Source organism: Sus scrofa, chromosome 12 (assembly GCF_054392235.1).
Source record: "Sus scrofa isolate SSC_HxYL_T2T_F1_AM1 chromosome 12, Sscrofa_HxYL_maternal_Yorkshire_Landrace_v2.0, whole genome shotgun sequence".
NCBI classification, from domain to species: Eukaryota; Metazoa; Chordata; class Mammalia; order Artiodactyla; family Suidae; genus Sus; species Sus scrofa.
In genome coordinates, this window is record NC_139394.1 from 2,502,107 (window position 1) to 2,522,422 (window position 20,316).

Genomic DNA, 20,316 nt, shown 5'->3' on the forward strand with positions numbered 1-20,316 from the left:
CCGCCCTGCGCAAATGCAGAGCCCTGCCACACGCAGAGCCTTGCCCCTGCACTTCCCGAGCCCCGCCCCCACTCAGGCTCCTCCCTGAAACGCAGGCCCCGCCCCCGCAGTCCACCCTGGGAGCTCCCACCAAGGCCCAATGGTCAGCATGTCTGGCCCTGACTCAAGAGCCTCTCTCTCCTCCAGGACTGAACAGAGTACCTGTGTTGTTGGACAGGTGCTCCACTTTGGGGCACCTCACTCACAGCCCAGAGCCCGGGAAATTGAGCAGGAGGCTTTGGGAGGGGAGGGTGGCCAACTCTCATCCAAGGTTAATGGAATAAAGGGGGTCTTTGCTGCCTCTCCTGCTGGAGGCACTGCTTCTTAAAGCTCTCTGGTGTCCTCCAGGGGCAGTGAGCAGGGGCCAGGGGTGGGGTGGGTAGGAAGAGGGCTTGAAGATGTCACTGTCCTATACAGAGTGGTGGAAATGAGCCCTGCAGGGAGGTGGAGCCCTGGGGCCAGGCTGAGCCAGGGAGGGGCAGGATGAGCCCTGTGCTACTTTTAGCCGCACTGTTACTGTTCACTGTCCCTGTGAAGACGTTGGGGAGCTTTCTTTGTCTCAAGCCTCGTGAGATCACTGCTCCGAGAGCCCTTAGGGTGAGCCAGGTATTGAAAAGGACGGGGCAGGCAGAGCCCTCCCCCTGACCCAGTGCAGGGTGAGCCCCATGGCCTGTGCCTATTGCTGCCGTGCTCTTGGGCTACTGGCTGTCCCCCCACCCCCTCCCCACCTCTCCTCACCATCCATCCTCTCTGTTTGCAGGCGAGGAGTTTGCTGTATCAGTTCCGCCTCTTGCCCCGGATCCCCTGCAGCCTGCACGACCTGTGCAAGCTGTGTGGTTCCGGCATGTGGGACAGTGGTTACATGCCTGCTGTGGAATGCACCGGCCAGCACCCCGGGTCGGAGAGCTGCCCCTACGGGGGCACCGCGGAGACCCCTTCACCCAAGCCCCCCAGAGAAGGCAGGAAGGGCCCAAAGACGCCTCGGGAAGGCTTCGGTTTCCGAAGATAGGTTGGGTTTCTGCAGATAGGTTGAGCTCCCTGTGCTGGATGAGGGGTGAGGGGGTCTCAGCCAGGTCCTGAACACATGGGAGGGGGTGGGGATGGGCATGGAGGGGACGGGATGGTAGAAACATAAAGAAAATGCCCGTGGGCGACACGAAGGGAAACTTTTCATATTAAGGACAAAATCAGAGTCCGGAAGTGACAGAAGTAAAACCCACCAGCTGCCCAGAGAAAAGTCAGCTCCCCCAATAGCGGGACTAGCATGCACGGCCACCCTACCCGGAGACACGGGCTGGCTGCCTTTGATGGATCTCCACACATCCGAGGACTTCCTCCAGCTTCATCAGCCACCGAAAGGTGTTGCCAGCATCAGGAAAGGTGGGGACGGGAGGAGAGGCCTTGTTCACCCACTGTGCCAGAACAAGGGGTTCCCATCCAGGCCCAGAGACATCTTTGCAAGCTGGACACACCCCTTCATCAGGCCTCATGCTCTGAGCGAGCCAAACACACTCCACAGCTTCTCAAGCCACAGCTGCAAAGCTGATGCGAAGACATCTGCAAAAAAAGAAAAAAAGAAAGGAAAAAGCCCTACTGGTTTCAGGGTAGAGAGGTGTGAGAGCAGAGGAGCTGGGGGCTTCTACACCATCCATTTCAACATCCTAGCCTCCCGGCGTGTGTAGGAATCTGCTTCCTGCGAGCCAGAGCAGGGCTGTTGAAGTGTTGGATTCCTCTCCCTTAGCTGGGAAGTGTCTACGTCCGGCACTGTTTAAGGCCAACCTCACCAGATACAGCAACCAACTGGGGGCTAGATGGGTCAAGATGTGTGCGTGTGTGTGTGCGCATGTGCACACGTGCACGCACACGCAAAATGCTCTGAAGGAAATCTGCAGCGTTTGTCGGAAGGGGTAGTATATTAATTGACCACTCCAGACAAAGGCACCTGAAAGTGCCAGAAAGACTCCCGCTTCTCTGCAGGGCCTGTGGTCTGCTCTGAAGGCGGGTCTTCCTTAAGTCAGCCTCTCATGTGGTCGGACACGAGAGCGGCCACTGTACTGTAGCCATCACTCAGGGCACCTCTGCTTTCTGTGTGGGGACCTGGTCTTCCCAGCGCCCTCTCCCTGCTCCCAAAGATTCTTCTCAGTTGCTCCTTCTGGGACTGGAGGACAGACACGAGCGGGGAGGGCCCCAGCCGGTGTAAAGGGGTGGAGCCATTTGCACAGGAAGCCGCCTCTTGAACTGGTGGGAGCAAGGAGCCTGCATCCTTCCTCGAGTCCTCCTGCACATCCTTCTGGGGAGAAAAATCCTGGAAGTGCCGAGAGTCATTGCGGGGACCCAGCCCCATCGAGGCTCCTTCCTGCTCTCAGCTTTTCTCCCTGAGAGTGGTCGCTGCTGGATGGCGCCACTTTAAAAAGATGTTTATCAACAGGAAAGAGGAAGTTATCAGCCTCCTCCCTTCTCAGTTTCTCTCATTTCGCCAAGGCCAAGTTCTCCAGCAGGCAGGAGACTGACCCTGGTACTCCCAAGTTCCTGGCCCTGAGGTCCAGGAGCTTTTTGGGGAGACCATCCTTTGCCCCATCTGTGCCCAGATCTTGAGGCGCAGATAGCAGCAGCACCATTATAGCCCAGCAGCAGGGGCCAGGCTGGATGGGGGTGGACTTCTCATCTGCTCTGCTTCTGGGGAAAGAGGATCGCCTTTCCATGCAGAAGATGGCTCCTGATCCGTTATAAAAATGGCTTGAGTTACCCAGGCACTATGCCGACCCTCCTCTTAGAGACCACATCCCCGTGAACAGCATACCAGTTATCCATTGCCACAGTGATGCTGCATAACAAATAGCCCCAAACATGGCAGGCTCGGACAGCACACCCTTACCCAGCACATGAGTCTGTGGATCGGCAGCCCAGGCTGGGCGGTTCTGCTCTGGGTTGGGCTTGCTTCTGTGCCTGGCAGGATGCTCACACATGTCAAGGCCAGACTTGGCTTTGCTCCATGCCTCCTGCATCTTTCCTGCAAGCCAATCCCGGCCAAGGCAAAAGTACGGAATCAGAAGCGTGCAGGCCCCTTCCAAAGCCTTGGCGGATGCCATGCTGCCATCCCATTGGCCAAAGCAAGTCACATGGCCCAACTCAGCATCAAGGGATGTGGAAACGGACCCTTCCCTGCAGTAGGAGAAGCTGCGCAGTGACCAGCGAGGGGCTGGGAATTCAGGGAGAGGTGAGGAACCGGGCGACTGTTCCGGGGCTGGATAACCCCGCTTTGGAACTTGCCTTTCACCAGGAGCATGACTTCCCCTGCAGGGGGCGGGAGATGCCCCAGCGGGGAGAGTGCGCCCACCTCCCCCTCTGCAGTGGAGAGGGTCTATACATTTTATTACCATACCTTGTGCCTTTGGGCTGCTGTGTGTGCGGTGGAGGGAGAAGGGTCCTCGGATCCCTCACTGTGAAGGGTCTGGGGTGAAAAGCATGAGTTCTGAATTTCCTAGCCCCCCAGCCCCTCACCCCCACAGCTCCCCAAGACCTCGACCCAAGTGCCACCCCTGCCCTCACTGCTTCCATCTCTCCCGCTGTGGGCTGGGCCGCGCCCCGGTGAGATCTAGGCCTCTCGGAGCAGCCAGGACCTCGAAAGCCAAAGACCCGAATGTGTGGGCTCTTGGAGGACCCCCAGCTCCAGAGGATGGAGTAGGCCCACCCCTGCACGGCTCCCTTAATCTGGATGCAATTAGAGAAAACCAGCCAAAAACCCTGCGGCAGCTGTTGCCCCAGGATTATTCCCAGCCAGCAAAAGGCATTAGGGTGATAATTCAGTCATTAGACTTCTAGCCTTCCCACCGCCAGAATGTGCAAATACGGGATAATCAGCCCGGCACGGCCATCCTCGGCGATGCTGCTTATTTAAACCATTTTTTTAAAATGACACTTAGTGTTATTGGCCGGTGTGCGTGTGCACGCATATTTAAAAGTTTCCCCACCGCGAACGTCTGTGCTGACGTTACACGATGTCGTCGGGGCCTCTGGGAAGAGAGGGCACCTTTGATGTACATGTGCTGGCACGGAAAGGGCAGCGGGGGTGGGGGCTTGACTGCTCTGGAGCGGGGGATGGGGTTCAGCGTCCCAGGGAAGGGGGACGATGGCAGGACGGAGCCGGACCTGGGAAGGCGGGGGTGCGCAAGCTGGGGAAAGTACAGTTGGGGGCCGGCTGGGTGCACAGGGGAGCAGTATGCTATTCCAGAAGGTTCTGACTTATGTCCCAGCGGGGAAGTCTTAGAACTCACAAGTCAAGGGAATTGTGGTTCTTGAGCCAATTAGAGGCGGGGGATGGGTGGGCTGAGGGCGCCTCTCCAGCCCACCTCTGCAGAGGAGGAGGATTGCGGTCCAGAAAGGCAGTTCCACGGGCAGCCTCAGTCTGGATGCCGTCAGCGGGCAGTGCTGTGTTGTTCTGATCAGCTAAGTATCGGGCAGGATGGAGGGGTTTGAATCCAGGGCCTGGGAGCAGGCAGCTGGTCAGGATAAAGATACTGGTCCTGAAACAAGGGCCTTGGCTGGCAGAGGTCACCCAGCCCTGACCTCTGATGGCTGGACATAGGGAAGGGGGACTGTAGTGGGAGACCTCCGGCTCTCTCGTTTGGGAGGAATAGCAGGGAGGGGGCGGCCCCCAGAGTTGGGCTTACGGCCGAGCACTGCCCGGCGGAAGCCCCCATCCTTCCGTGCAGGCTGCTGGGTTCACCAGACCCAGGGAAGGGAGGCTCTTCCAGTCTGTCTGCTCAGCCAAGGCCCCCAGAGGCCTCTCTGCCTCCGACGAAAGAGAAGGAAGGCGTTCCCCAGGGAAAAAGCCCCACACACGGGCAGGGTGCGGCCTGTGCCAGAGGCAGAGGCACTGGTCCAGGGCTGGGGAACCGGACAGCCCAGGATCTGATTAGCTCTGCGTCTCTGCAAGGCTGTCACTTGGAGTGAAAGCATTGTGACCTCAGCCGTCCCTGGCTAAGAGGGAACTGCCCCCAAACCAAATGGCTCATTTCCTGGCAAGCTGTGACGCCTGAGGACAGGGATTCCCCAAAAGGGGTGGGTAGTGCTCCACGGTGGGAAGACACTTCCCTGGGGGTCCCGAACCTGGCTCTTGTCCTGCCTCTGACCCTTCCCAAGTGCATGGCCTTCCCCCGCCCTGAGCCCGAGGTTCCGTCACTGGCAGAATGAGAATGGCACCGCCCGCCCAGCCCACCTCGCAGGACCGCCCTGGAGACTTTCCTGGTAAAGGTTGCCCAGGGACCTCACCTGCCACTCAGGGAAGAGACCACTGAGGGTGACCTTGTAGCCTTGGCCGGGAGGCGGCATGCCCCCGACCTGAGAGCTCGCCCTGCTCTGGGAGTCCGCAAACCCACTCCCTCCCCTGCGTCCACGTGCTGCGCATCCCCCACTGAGGGGACCGCTCTGTGCCTCTTCTATGAAATTCACCCCATGCCACCCCACTCCTTCCATGAGGAAAACCAACCATGAGCCATGACCTTGAAGATCCTGAAAGATGTGTCTGTGTGCAGCGTGCCAGGCTCTGCAGCAGGGATGTGGTCCTGGCCTCAGGGTCTCCTCCATGGCTGTGAAACACACCCAAGTGTGGGGCTCCTGGGTCAGGCTGTAGAGACCAGAGAGGGGCGCCCCTGGCCCTCTGGAGGCAGGGCATGTGTGCAAACAGCCTGCAGGAATCTGGTCCTTCAATATATTGTGCTGAATTTCTAGGTAGGAAGGTAACATTTCACGTTCAAAGAGATCAAGTCACATGGTCGTCTCTCCAGCATCTTGAGTTCGTCAGAGGGCAGGGTTTCTGTTGTTTAAGGGAAAGTTTAATGAAATTTCCACCATCACCAAGAGATTACTGATGTCAGTGACAAGCGATTTGTTCTCTGTATTTTACTTTGTTTGGGTTTTTAAATACAACTGCCCGCTGGTCAGGCCATGCCCCAGGCTCAGGTCTGGCCATCCTGACCCCTGGGGCCACCGTCCTTACAGTGCTTCCGGCTCTCATGGATTCCACTGCAAAGTAAATAAAATCATACTGACAACAAACGTATGCTCTGCGGTGCCTCTAAGAGAAGGTCTGGTGAGGTTTGTTAGGTCAAAATGTGGCAGGTTCGGGTGCAGGGGGAGAGGGCCCCGTGGAAGAGCAGGGAGGGCCGGAGGGCAGGCCAGTGGCTGGACAGGCCCTGCTGTGGGAAGCCTGACCTTGGGCTCCAGGGTCCATCAGGCACCTGGAGGGGACAGGGGCTTGGCCCGCAGCGGGGAGGAGCGCCTCGTCTCCGTGGTGGAGAATTAGCGACCTGCTGGGAAAGCACCCCCGTGAACCCAGAGACTGGGGGCCCTGAGACCGGCCCCAGGGCCTGGTAACACACAGTGTTTTATTGAGACTCTGCTGCCAGGGCTCCGATTTCAGGAAAAGCTGGCGTCTTGCATTTGCGAGCTTTTAAAGGAGGCAAACGAGTTGAATTTGACCTTGTTAGGGGTGGGAGTTAAAGGACGAATTCAGGCCTCAGCTTCTCTGTCTCTTTGCTCTGGAGCCCTACTGCAGGGAACACGCCCCAGGGATCACAGGGGGTGGGCGAGGGGGCTGGGGCAGTCCTGGGTTTCCCCACCCCCACCCCCGCCTCTGCCACCCGGAGTGTGCTGGAGGGCTCCCAGCCCTAACACAGTGTCTGTGGGCCTGCGGGCTGGTTTTCGGTGGGTTTGTGTGTTCCTTTCTGTTCTTTTGCCTGCAGGGGGAGGAGGGCACAGGTTATGGGTCCTCCTGATTGTACTGCTGGGAGTCTGGTGTCTTCAGGGTCTGCCTCGCCCTCCACCCACCTGGGCAGGTGATAGATCAGCTGCCATGCATGGCTGGTGGCTCCACTTAGAGAAACCTTTATCTGTCTTTTGAGGGTGGGAGGCACTGTTTCCCCCTTCTGCCTTGCCCTAACCTGGGATCCAAAGTCACTGGTGACGGCCAAGTACAGGCAGAGAGGGAGCTTGGAGCTCAGGGGCACCCGCCTCCGAGGCACAGCCATGGGTCGGTTTGTCCTTAGGAAGGGATTGTCCCCCCACAGAGCAGCCCTGCAGGGGGATGAGGCCAATTATGCCCCCGCTCCTTGGGCCACGGCCCCACCTAAGAGGGCCTTTCGAACCTGTCAGGCAGCTGCCTCCCTGGGTCTGGCCCAACCAGGAGGCTCTACTGGGTGTTTGTCTTTGCTCTGCTCTAGTTCTCCCATAAATAACAGCCATGTAGTCGTGGCCACAGGGATGTGCCACCAGAGAGCCTGACTCTTCAGGGCGGCCCAGGGAGGCCTGGCCTCCTGTCGTCCTGAGGTTCTGGAGTCTGTGCCTGGGAGCAGCTCATCTGTTGCAGCAAGACAGGCCGTCTGCACTGCTCCCAGGCTTTACACCCTGCGAGCTGCACACTCCACGGGGCGTGTTCACTGCGGAGAGTGAGCGTCCTGTGCACAGCCCTTGTCCACGTTGTCCCTTCGTGCATCTGTGCAGCAAGCACCCAGTGAGCCTCTGCAGGGACGGGGGTACCACTGTCCTGCAGACCTGCTCCAGGGGCCTGAGGCCAAGCCCACCAGGTCACCAGCGTTTCTGGGGCAGGCAGCGCGTACCCTATAAACCTCCAAGAGCAAAGCTGCCTTGCTGGACCTGGGAAAAGCCACTCAGTGTCCGCAATTTTGTAGTCTCCAGGGCAAACCTTGAACACCCTGGGTCTGAGTGGCCTTTGGCTCCAGAGACTCTGAGCCAGAAATGTCACTGACACGGTTTTCTTTCAGTCAAGTTGAATCTCATTATGAGCCCTGTCACCCCAGTTCAGTCTCAGTTATTACTGGTGTCTCTCCTTCACCCAACACCCACCTGAGGACATGTGATTAGCAGGGGTGGGAGGGGCCCCACGCAAAAGGTGCAGGGGGCTCTCTGCTCCCAGCCCACTGTTGCCATTAAGATGCCCTCTGTGCAAACCCGAGGAGCCTGTGAATTCTGGCTCTTTCCTTTGGCTGGGGCCCTGGCACCCTGGCACAACGGCCTCTCTTCCCCTGTCCTGGCCTGGTGCAGGGAAGCCACCACCATCAGACACACACACTCACACACACGCACTCACACAGAGCAGGGAGGCCTCAGCCAGCCCTCCTTCCTCCCTGGTTCATGCTCACCTCCAGGAGCACTGGCTTCTAGGACGGAATCCGCAGAGGAGCAGCCACAGGCCCCTTCCCACCACTTGAAGGAGCACCAGGGCTTGACAAGCCTGGGAGGTGGAGTAGGAACAGAGCCCCAGTCATCCCTGGGAGTTCTTGGGCCTCACAAATGATCTCATGGGTGAAGGGGAAGTGTCTTCATACCCCCAGCTCCTCGTGGCCACTGGGGAGTGTCCCACCCAGCCACTGTCATGGCCTCTGCGGACTGGAGGACACCTGCCAGTGGCCCCATGGACCACATTCAGAGGCTGGCCCCAGGACACCCCTGAAGTCATGCCTCCTCTTCAATCTACCCCTCTCCCATAGGGGAGGCCCTCCTCTCTCTGCATCTCAGGAGAGTAACCAGATCTCTGGGCTCCTGGGGCGTGTACTGTGTAATTTAGACAAAGTGGTTGAAAATACGCCACTCAGTCTCTGAATATGATAATACATCTGCCTTGATGGGTCAGATGCCACAGGCTCTTTCCTCCGCAATTTGACACTGAACAAAAGAAGGCACTTTCTATATTGAGTTGTTAGATTGGCTTAATGGTTTTCTAAATGGATGTTTGGATGCTGAAATTAAGATGGTGCAATGGGGATGGTGCCACAGGCTGGGTGTAGCAGCCCTCGGGAGGGAGAAGCAGGTTCCAAACCCCCTCGACCAGTGAGAGACATGTGCAGCGCAACAAAGTGGGGGACCTTCACCTGGGACCCGACAACGTTCACTGAGTTCATCGATTCCTGACCATGAATGAGCACAATAGAAAAAGACACCAAGGATCCTGGTGGCCACAAGTCAATAGTGAGCGGGCGCAGTAGTCTGGCAGTTTTAAAACCTAGCAGCAGAACCCGGCAAGGCGTGAGGGCCAGGGAGCCTCCCAGGGCAGGAGGTCAGGGCTTTGGATCGGTTCGAGGGAAAGCCCTGGCCAGCGCCTGTCCGAACGCTGGCTACAGGGAGGTGGGTGGGAGATTCTGAGGCACAACACAACGACTAAAAGACCTCGAGAGGAGAGGACAGGGCCCTGTCCAAAATGAAACTGGAGGACAGTCGTCGTTATCAAGAGTTTATGACTTAATGATGAGGGTGCCAACTAGCTGTTCCCTACTTTTCCCGTGGGGAGATCTGGGCAGAGGCGCTGTGGTCACAGGAGGGCTGCCCAGGGGCTGGCATCAGGAGAGCCAGTCTTGATGGCGGACCTCTTGCTGTCCCATCCCCTCTGCCCTCCAGGACTCTTGGTGTCAACGTGCCCTTCGAGGGAAAAGCCCACTGCTCAGGGATCCTCACTCTGTCCAGGTGCACAGGCACGGGGGCTGGAAGTGAGTCGAGAGTTCCGGCTTTTCACATGAGCTCAGCTGGGAGCCCGCTTTCTGATGTGGGGTCACAACGTACTTAAAGCCACGAGCTGGGACACAAAACTCGTTGGTGAACGAGTATACACAGTGGAGGGAGGGGCTGTGAGAACTGTCCCCCCCCATCCCCGGGGCGGTGTCAGGTATCCAGGCCCTGCCCTCTGTGCTGCCTACCTCCTGCGCCTACTGGAAAACCTTAGAAAAAAGGTGCTGGGACCCTCAGACCTCCGGGCAAGAGCCCCTGGGGAAATCCCATCCGTTTACCCAAATGGTAGTCAGTTCTACTTCCAGGCACATCCTGCCTTTCTCCAAAGCCCAGGCACCCTTTGGGTTTTCTGATAAATCCCCAGGTTCTGTCAAATGATTAATTTAGACGGGAGTTCCCCACCCCTATTCTTGGTCTTACTGCTCGACTGGGCCACCTGACTGCCTGAGCCAGGCTGATAAATAGCAGTGAGCTTTTAGGGCTCAGAGGCAGCAGCCTGAAGCCAAGTGGCGAGGAGAGGGTGCAAGGTGTCCAGTGCACAGGGGTGTAGGGGTGAGGGCATTTCCAAGGGCGGGGGTACAGCTGGCTTCGAAGGGAGAGGAGACAGAGCTCAGCTCTTCCTCATGTTGCCAGGAACTCATGCCTCATAACTACTGGTGAGGGGTAGGGTCTTTCTGGTGGGTGACGCCCAGGGACCAGACTCGGGCTACTGCCAGGAGGAAGGGACGCTGTCTGCACAGGGTTTTTTTTCAGGAGGCCGTAGGTGGGCATCACAGTGAGGCTGGGAGTTGGTGACACCCCTCCACCCCACCCCCTGCCCCGACTTCCAGCCTGCAGCTTCCCCAGCCTAGGGCGTCTCCCCTCCCCCATGAAGCAGCCAAAGGATTCTGCAGATTTGAGTCTTACCAAAAAGCAGGTTCCAGGAGTTCCTGCTGTGGCACAGTGGGATTGGTGGTGTCTTGGGAGCACTGGGACACAGGTTCTATCCTCAGCCCAGCACAGTGGGTTAAGAACAGGGCATTGCCACAGCTGCAGCCTAGATCACAACTACAGCTCGCATCTGATCCCTGGCCTGGGAACTCCATATGCCATGGGGCGGCCAAAAAAGAAAAAAAATAAGCAGTTTCCAAGGTTTGAGTTGAGGCCACTTTGGGTTGAGGCCTGCTTGGCATGCCCTGCCCCCAGGCCCCAGGGCAGCAGGCAGCTTTGCACGAAGCTGGGGGCAGCCTGCATGGGCTTCCCACTCCAGCTCTAAGCTGTCCTGATGAATCCCAGACACAGACCTGGCTGTGGGGTTTAGCAACACAGTGGCGTCTCTGCAAACCCTGGGCTTCTTACCAGGAATTGGTCTCCCAGGAGGAGGCAGGCAGGCCTTCCCCTCCCCACCCTGCCCACAGGAGGCCTGGGGAGCTCAGGTCCCCATGCCTGGAACCCCATGGGGACCTGGTCAGAAGGTGGCGCGTGTGGGCACAGTGGGGCCCTGTGTCCTCAAAAATAATCCTCGCTGCTAATTCCCATTTCCCCAGGAAAAGGGCCAGCGTCACTCAGATCCATCCCATTTTCTACAGAAGGGCCTTGTGGCTGCTGCTTTTTTTTTTTTTTTTTTTTTTTTTTTTGCTTTTTAGGGTCGCACCTAATGGAAGTTCCCAGGCTAGGGGTCTACTAAGAGCTACAGCTGCCGGCCTACGCTAGAGCCACAGCAACGCCAGATCCAAGCCGCGTCTGCCACCTACACCACAGCTCATGGCAACGCCAGATCCTTAACCCACTGAACGAGGCCAGGGATGGAAACGCAACCTCATGGTTCCTAGTTGGATTTGTTTCCACTGCACCACAACGGGAACTCCATGGCTGCTGCTTTTGATTTCACACCCAGCAGGCCTCTTCTCCAAGCAGGGGTCCTGCCCTACCCTCAGCACACACTTCAGGGCCGCCGTGTGGATCGGTTCCTGCTCCCGTGGAGGAGAGGGAGGGGCACCAAGGCGGGGGCATGCACGTCAGGACAGTGACTGCGGCTTCTGGAGTGGAGGTGGCATGAGGATAGGGGACCAGGGTGAGAGACAGACAGAGGCACAGGAGGAAAAGCAGGAGCGCTGGCCTCATCCTGTCAGGTGCTCCATATAAGTATTCACGACCGGGGCCGGAGAGAACTGGGGAGAGTCTAATTAAGAGCGCACCGTGCAAGCTGGCAGCTTTACTAAAGAGTCATTCCTGCTGAAACCCAGGGGCAGGGAGAGGGCACACAATGAGCCCCAAGAAGTCCCCAAGAGGGAGGTAAAACTTCCCGTGTCCCCACAGCAGCCACCCCAGGCAGCATGGGCAGGACATGACCTCTGGCAGTGTGGGTGCCTGGCTCCAGGGCCAAAGGCCCCCTCACCCACCCCTGCCCCAGCTCTTCACCCCTGGGCACCTGGCCACCCCCCCCATCCCAGCACCTTCACCTGCAGCTCCTCAGCCGCCCCTCTGTCATCTCTGACAGTCTTGACAAAGCCTGACATACACCCTCCTTCTTTCTACAAAGGCAAAGAAAAGGCAGGAATTGGTCTCCCAGGAGGAGATAGGCAGGCAGGCGTTCCCCTCCCACCCTGCCCACAGGAGGCCTGGGGAGCTCAGGCGTGTGTGGGCACAGTGGGGCCCCGTGTCCTGGGCCCCTGGGCATCTGGGTTTCCCTGGGGAAACTGGGGCTTCTGGGTCATTCCCAGTAATGTAGGCCTGTCTTCCCTCAGAAAGTGCAGGTTCCTCATGCCAGGGCTACAGTGGCCCAGTGCCATGACCCCTGAGCCCAGCCAGTTTGGCAGCCCACCTACCCACCTAGTATCCCTGTCCCTTGTCATGGGCGTCATAGGCTCCTAGGACCCATTTTCTCTTGAAATCAAGATTAATTTGGGCCCCTCATGTGAGTTTATGATGCTCTTTGGCTTCATCAACTTGAGCTGGTCCAGCTGGAGCAGGAGGTGCTGGGCAAGGGGCTGCTGTGGACGAGGACAAGTAGAGCCCCAAGCTCAGCTGAAGTCCCTCTGGGGCCTGGGGGGCTTTAGCATTTGGCCCCGACAGTCCCTTGGCCCCTGACCCCCCCCCTTTTTTTTTCAAGCCATCCTGCAACATATGGAGTTCCTGGGCCTGGGATCAGATCTGAGTGACAGCTGCAGCAACAGCTGTATCCTTAACCCACTGTGCCGGGCCCAGGATCGAACCTGTGTCCCAGCGCTCTTGACCTATGCTGCCAATCCCACTGCACTACAGTGGGAACTCTGTTGGCCCCACCCTTGACAGACAGATGGGCAGGCTACTCGGGTTTGGGGCCTGAACAGCAGCATCGCTAGATCTTTATTCTGCATTTTGGGGGGTAAACAGATCTCTCTCTTTCCAGCCCCCACTGTCTGCAGGAGAAGCCCCTGGAAGGGGTGGGACACCACTGACCATCCCACTTGGCTGGGAGGAGGCTCCTTGGGGAGGCCCAGGAAGGGCAGGGGCTCAACCCTCTCAGCCACATCCTGCCGTCTGGAATACACCCCACGACAGAGAACTCACTACCTGTCAGTAGAATCCACTCTTTGACCAGGAGTCATGGGAGCTCTAAGTGGACTAGCAGGCCTGAGGATGAGGCCAGTGAACACCAGGGGTGGGGGCATCTGGGACACTGACCCTCCAATGGCCCTTTCCATTCAGCTCAGCACTCAGTACTTAGAGCAGCCTGATGGGGGCAGTGCTGGATTCACTCCATTTCCTAGAGGAAGAAACAGAGAGGTTAAGCAATTGACTCAAGGTCACGCAGCTGGTTTGATGGTAGAGTCAGGACTGGTGCCCAGGTCTTTCTGAGTCTCCTTTTCCTGTGCTTAGTCTCTGGCCCGGGGCTTTGGGCCATCCTTCCTCAAGGGAAGGGGCATCCTGAACACTGTCCAGCAGGCACCTTATCTGACTCTGAACTGAGCTCCCCATACTCCCTCTGGTTCCTGCCTGGGCTGGACTTGCTGTGTGACCTCAAGCAAGATGCCTCTCCTCTCTGGGTCTTTGTTTGTGGGCAGGAGGTTGGTGTGTGAGCCTCAGGCAGCGGAAAGAGAAGTCCCTGCCTCCTCTAGGGGCTCACCTGGCCCCACCCGCATCCACTGGGACCCCAGCACCCAGCAGGGCGGAGCCAGTGCCACCCAGACTGAGGCTGCCAGGAGCTGCACCCAGGAGCCAGCTCCCGGAGCTCCCTCCTCTGCAGGCTGATGAGAAAGGCACAGGTTCTCTGGCCTGCCGAGCTGGGATCCCGTGGGATAGAGGGACACTTCCAGAGGTGGATGCACCCCTGGACTTGCTCCTCCCCAAGGAGGCAATGGCCAGGAGCATCGGCACCTGGAGCCCCCGGGGCTCTTTTCCCCCCATCCCCACCCCTGCCTTTGTATTCTGGAAACCACAGAAGTAGAACCTTCTTGCATCTGCAAGCTTCGAACTTGACAGATACATGGAGTTGCAGATTTTCCAAAGTGCCAAGCTGGTGTGGCCATGAGATGCCTCACACCCCTTTTAAGAGAAGAACCAGTGCCCCCCGAGGGCTCAGTGGCCCACCCCCACCAGGCCTGCCCCCACCCTCCACCTTCTCTAGGGCCTCTGGTCTGCTCTCACCTCCACTCAGCTGGGCCTCAAGACCCAGTCCAGCTGTGTCCACATGCCACCAACAGCAGCAGCCCCTCCTCTCATCCTCATGTCCCCCACGGTTTCGGGCCTTGGGTGTCTGGGGGCACCCGCCGGCTTTAGCTATGAAGCCATCTTCCATGGGCGCTCCCAGGCAACGTGGGTCTCCCCTACTTCGGACTTTGACTCAAGGAGAAGGTAGGGGTTGAATCCCACATTCCTTTGCGCTGAATCCCACATTCCAGCATCCTGCCGTGGGACTCTGGGCACATCAGGTGACCTCTCTGAACTTGAGTGCCAGCAACCGGGACACCGGGTCTCCCTCTCGGACTGGCTTCTCTGCCCCAACCCACCATGCCCTGGACTTCGCACCGGGACCCTCACTGTCGGCAGTATGTCCTAAGCATGGCCCCAGGGCCTCCACAGCCGGCACGGGGCCTGGCCTACAGCAGCCTCGTGGTGTGTTTGCTGGATAATAAATTAATAAACAAGGGCCCCTCCCTGACGCTCAGCAAACATTGTCAGTATGAAGGCACGTCACTACCAATACAGACACATGTCAGAGTACACAGACCATAAAAAAGGCTGTGACAAGTGCTGATGGGGCCGATAAGATTAGATCCTAGACGCGAAGGCTGGCTCAGCAGGTCACTGAGGGGTGCACAGGGTGTAGTTTGAGAACGCCGTAGCTGATCTACGGAATCCTCTGTCTTTTGGTTCCAATCTAGTGGCCTCTCTGACTGTGTGCCCCTGGGCAAATGGCTGAGGTTTTCTGAGTTTCATTCTGCTCACCTGTAGAATGTGAACAATAACAGTGCCCACCTTTCATACTTGTTTCTGGAAATAAATGAAAAGCGTGAAGTAACACATAAATCATGCCACATGTGCCTGGCCTGTTAGAAGCCCTCAAACTGCAGGCACGTCATTAAGAGTCTGCCTCATCTCGTGCGGCGTGCACAGCTGCAGAAGAGAGTGAATGGCTTGTCCCCTTGCTTTCAGCTCTGCTGGCCTGCACAAGCTCCCTGTCACTCACAGCCCCATCGCTGGGCCTCACCCACCAAGGGCTCAGTGCCTGCCCCACAGCAGCTGTGGGAGGAAAGACGAGGGAACAGGAGACCTCACTGTGGGCCCAGCCCTCATGGCACCCTGCAGGCAGGCAAGCAGTTGCTAGACCGTTCCACAGATGAGCAAGCAGAGAAGCACACAGAGATTATGGAACATGCTAATGTCACTTGGCCTGACAGGGGTCAGCCTAGAGGGAATCAGGGGTATGTGAACACAGAGGAGCAAAAAAGATGGGTTTCCCCAAGATAGGGAGGCCACCTGGGCCTGGCCACAGCTTGGCATTGCTGCAAATCTGGACTCAGCCCTCTTGGTCAGGAAGGGAATACTGTGATACTCGGGTCCTCTACCCAGAGGTAGCACTGGTGCCTGAGCCCTGATGCACCCCGCTCTGGCTGATGGGATGAGAGTCCCAGGAAGCAGAAACTGTCTATAGTACAGACTGGCATCTGCTGGATGTGACGCAGGGCAGGCAGTGAGCAAGGGCCTCCCAGTCTCACAGGACTTGTATTTTTCATGGGGTTTATTTTCACATGAAGCACAGGGCTGTCAGAGCATTGTGGCTGTGGCAGTTTGGCCTCACCAAGCTGGGGGAGGTTATGGCAGGGTAATGGGGGGGGGGTCCCTGGAGCCCCAGAGAAGGATGATGGCATTGTTGGAGGAGGGCACCTCCTCAGGAAGGTCTCATATCCCTGAAGGAGGGCCAGGGAAGCTGGGGCAAAGCCCCCAACCTGGGAGAGGGACTTAGTGGGACTGGGGAAGACAGGGCTGCTGGGCAGGGGCCATCATGCTGGGGGCAGGGCCCTGGAGTCCTAAACCTGGGAGGCTGACCTACAACAATAAAACAACCAATTATTTACCAGCAAAATGGGCTTAGTTGGTAACAGCAAAGAATCGCATTCTGGGACATGCAATCTATGGCAAACCACTGGCAAGTCCAGAGAACAAAGGAGAGGCACCCTCTTTTACAGAGGAGAAGGGGAGGTGAGGGGGGCTGTTATAAACAAAGAGATCATTAGAGGAAGCTAGGAGTTGGAAGGGTTGTGGCTTTTCATTGGCTGAGTGGTGACAGTCTCTCATTGGCTGGGATGTTGCTGGGCGGAGAGAAATTCTTCCTTCCCCTGCTGGGTAGAAAAGTAGTCATCTTCTTGTTGGAGATGTGAGATACTCTCTTCCTGTTGGGTCTGCAACTGGCACCCAGCGTAGGGGACCGTGAGAGCTCCCCCTTCTGGCCTCCCAAATCCATTTTAACGGAGGTTTGTTTATTAAATTTCACACTGCAGAGCTGGGGGGTGATGCCTCAAGGCTTGACGGGCAGTGCCCTCTCTGCCCCCACAACAGCTCGACCTGCAGTGGAGGTTCCCCAACTGCTACATACTTCCAGTGGGTGACTTAACGCCTGCCAGGGAAGAGCCAAGAGCCTGGCACAATGTAATGGTAAGAGCACAAGATTCAGAGTAAGGGAGTCCCTGGGTTTCTGGGCCACCGTGGTTAGTCTATACAGTGAGGGGTTTGGGCTGAAGTGAGTGCCTTTGGCACTCCTAAATATAACCAGGACCAGCCAGCACTCTCGGTTATTCCTCCCAGTGGCCCCATTTCCTAGATTAGGAAACTGAGGCCAAGAGGTTAAGCGACCTGTCAGAGGTCACACAGCTGGGTCACTGCTGTTCCTCCTGACCTTGCCTTTCACCCTCCAGGTTGCAAATGCCAATGGGAGAATGACAGCTCAAGGCCAGATGTACCTGGGAAAGATTGGCCAAAATCGAACCGCAGAATGGAGGGGCAGCTCTCACTAGAAAGCACTGAGCAGCGAGCAAGGAGGTAGCATAGCCCCCACTGTAACCTGGCCTGGGATCCACTGATACCATCGGATCATGTGCCAAGGGAGAAAATGCACGAATGAACAACTGGAAATGACCGAGGACGCTCAAGGCAGAGTCAGTCCCCCCCACAAACCCAGCGCCCAAAGGAAAAGGCTTAGTTAGCAGTCTCAGCTCTCCTGGACCTGGGTGAGCCAGCGAAGACATGAGGGGTGTCAAGCCAGGCCCCCCCTCCTTTTCACCAAGGGGCTGCTCAGCCCAAGGCCTGGCGGAGGCCTGGGGGCCTCCTGGAGGGGCTGCTCTCTGACCGGTCTTGGCTATCTCTCAGCCTTGAACTTGCCATTCTGTTTTGCAATCAGCTCAGAAAGCGGCCTTTCTAAACTCCCTCCTTATCACCGGGAAACTTCTGACACAACAATAGCTGATTGTGCCGTCTCCTGGGTGCGGTTAAATTCTTGGACCCCCACACCCCCCCATACACACCTTTTTTTTTTTTTTTTTTTTTTTTGGTAGCTTTGGAACTATAATGATGCCATTGTGATCGGTGTGTTCAGGTGACAGTGTGACCCTTGAGTTTAGAAGCATGAAAAGGTGGGGGGGGCTTGGGAGAAGGGGGGGCGCAAGGCAACCAGTGAGACAATCAAGGGAAATCTTAGAGCCACCAAAGGACATTCTCTTGCATAAGTCACCTGGCGACAATGGCACCTGGACTGCCTGCATTCAAACGTTTGTACTTGTCAAAATACCAATTTTTTTCAGTTATTAAGAAATAAAATATGTTTATAATTTTCACCCCCTCCTCAAGCCTGGCCCATAGGACTCAGCTGCACAGAGTTGACACAGATTCATCTGAAGGTAAAGTAACAACAGGCTGGCAGATAAGAACCCTTGGTTGGCCTCCTGCTGCCATGGGGAGTGAGCCAGGCCCAGCCCCTGGCCAGCGTCGCTCTCTGACCCTGGCCACGCTGCTCTCCGGGGCTCAAGGTCTGTAAATAGAGCAGGTGGGGAGGCCTGCCTGCCAGGGGGGCCCTGGGTTCACGTGTAGGTGCAGGCCGTTGGACTCGCACTCCTGCCTCGGGTTACCAGGCTGGGCCCCCAGAGAGAGATCTCTGGGAGCCACCTGCTACCACTGTCCCTGCAGCCCAGAGGACTTCCTGCCTGCTCCCGAGAAAACCCCAGGAGGCATTTCTTAGAATGTTCAGCAGTTGCTGTTCATTCAGAAGAACTTGGCAGGGGCCCCAGCAGCCAGAACAGAGAAGCAGATTGAATTCCGAGACCTGGAAGGCAGGCTCACTGGTGGGGAGACCAGCGGGGCCAGTGTGGTGCCAGCATGGTGCTGGCGTAGACGCTGGGACCTGTCACTTTGCGGGGAGCTCAGGCAGACCTCCAGCCATGATGCCCCCCAGGGCCTCTGTCTGCAAAGTGGCACCTCCAAGCCCAACCCTTCTTTGGCTGGTTCAGGTAAATGCAGAAACAGGTAAAGCGTGAGCTGGCATTTGACACCGAGCGAGCGCAGGCTCACAGGTAGGAGTCATTGGCTTTGTTAAACAAATGTGCTTACAGACAGTGGTATTTGCTCTCTTCTGGGTATTTCGCTGGCCTCATCCCACTCAGCCTTCCCCACAGGATCTGAGTGGGGAAGGGCAGGCCCTTGCTCAAGTAGCAGAGGGTGAATAGGCTTCTAACTGACTCTAGGGCCCACACACCGGGGAGGCTCATGGGTCCCAGGCTTGATTTCTGCTCTGAGACCCCTTCTCACCCTGGGTGAGCCTCACCAAGGACCATGGGAAAAAGCCCAGACATCAGAAGGGAGACCTGGCCCCAAGGTCATCATCCCGAGGGGCTGGGTGGTCCTGCCAGCAGGGGGCCTTCAAGGGTTTGGGCTCCGGATGGAGGTGGCCTTGGAGAGAGGGGCCCACGGTTGGGAGGCGTCCACGTCAGGGACATTCAGAGATTATGAGGCAGGGGCTGGGAGCAGCCTTCACAGCAGAGCTGGGCTGTCCTGGAGAGAGGGGACAGGGCTTGCTCTTCCCTGGGCAGGGCAGGTGATTCACTCCAAGAAAGGACTTTCAGGTGGGGGAGCCATGAGCTCTCTGTCACCGAGGGGTGCAAGAAAGCCTGGAGGTAGCCCAGAACAGCGAGTTTGGAGGTCTACCAGATGACCTTTGAAGACCTGCGACAGCGCCAAAGGTTCTGAGAACGTAGCTCAGACGGGGGTGGGGGGTGAGGGAGGACCAAGGATTGAAGGGGCCCTCAGGGACCTGAGGGATGCTAGAAATACTTGTGCGTATGTAGGCCCCGTCTGCAAGGAGCCAGGGCACCTGGCCCTGTGTACCCCATGAACCACAGGGTAAAAGCCACCAGGCAGAGCCAGGTGTGATTGGGACAGAGACCATGGTAGTCAGGAGGGGCCGTCGCAGCAGGTGAGGTCAGCTGGGGAGGCTGCCAGGGAGAGGTGACTCTCCAGCTGGGGAGCGAGGACATCTCAGAGTCTCTCCTGCTGTCACACCCCCTCTTGCCAAATAAATAGAAAAACCTAAGCCTTTTTAAGAGTGAAGTTCACATCACATAAAAATCAACCGTTTGGAGTTCCCAGCGTGGCTCAGTGGAAGCGAATCTGACTAGCATCCATGAGGCCGCAGGTTCGATCCCTGGCCTTGTTCAGTGGGTTAAGGATCCAGCATTGCTGTGAGCTGTGGTGTAGGTCACAGACATGGCTCAGATCTGGCATTGCTGTGGCTGTGACATACGCCGGCGGCTACAGCTCTGATTTGACCCCAAGCCTGGGGACCTTCATATGCCGTGGGTGCAGCCCTAAAAAGACAAAAACGAAAACGAAAAAACATTCTAAAGGGTACAATTCATTGGCATTTTGTACATTCCTAACGTGCAACGCTCCCCTCTGTCTAGTTCCTAGTAGTTTCACCACCCCGGGAACCCCCGTGCCCATTAAGCAGCTCTCCTCATGCCCCTTCTCACAGCACCTGACAAAACAATCTGCCTTCAGCATCCACAGATGGGCCGTTCAGGATATTTCATGTCCTAAAGCTTTTTTTTTTTTTAAAGCGAAAAGTAGATAGTTGGGTTCCAGCCCTTCTCTGTGTGTTTCCAGCTGTGCGGACTTGAGCACAATCTTTTGTCTCCCTCTGCCTCTGTTTCCTCATCCAAAAAATGGGCCTAAGAGTGTCTCATAACAGGTTTGTTGTGGGCATGGAGAGATCATCTAGGTGGTGCACTGAGCACAGGGTGTGCCCCTGGG

General features: G+C 57.2%; 1 protein-coding gene across 8 annotated transcripts in view; it reads left to right on the forward strand.

The window, feature by feature from the left end:
• Nucleotides 1–6,096, forward strand: part of TBC1D16 (TBC1 domain family member 16) — a 76,752-nt gene extending 70,656 nt beyond the window's left edge. For all 8 annotated transcript variants that reach the window (XM_003131144.5, XM_084983388.1, XM_084983386.1 and 5 more), the window contains exon 12: nt 800–6,096. In XM_003131144.5, coding sequence (XP_003131192.3) covers nt 800–1,048 — 249 coding nt within the window. In that variant the 3' untranslated portion in view covers nt 1,049–6,096. The remainder of the gene's footprint in view (nt 1–799) is intronic.
• Nucleotides 6,097–20,316: the final 14,220 nt, after the last annotated feature.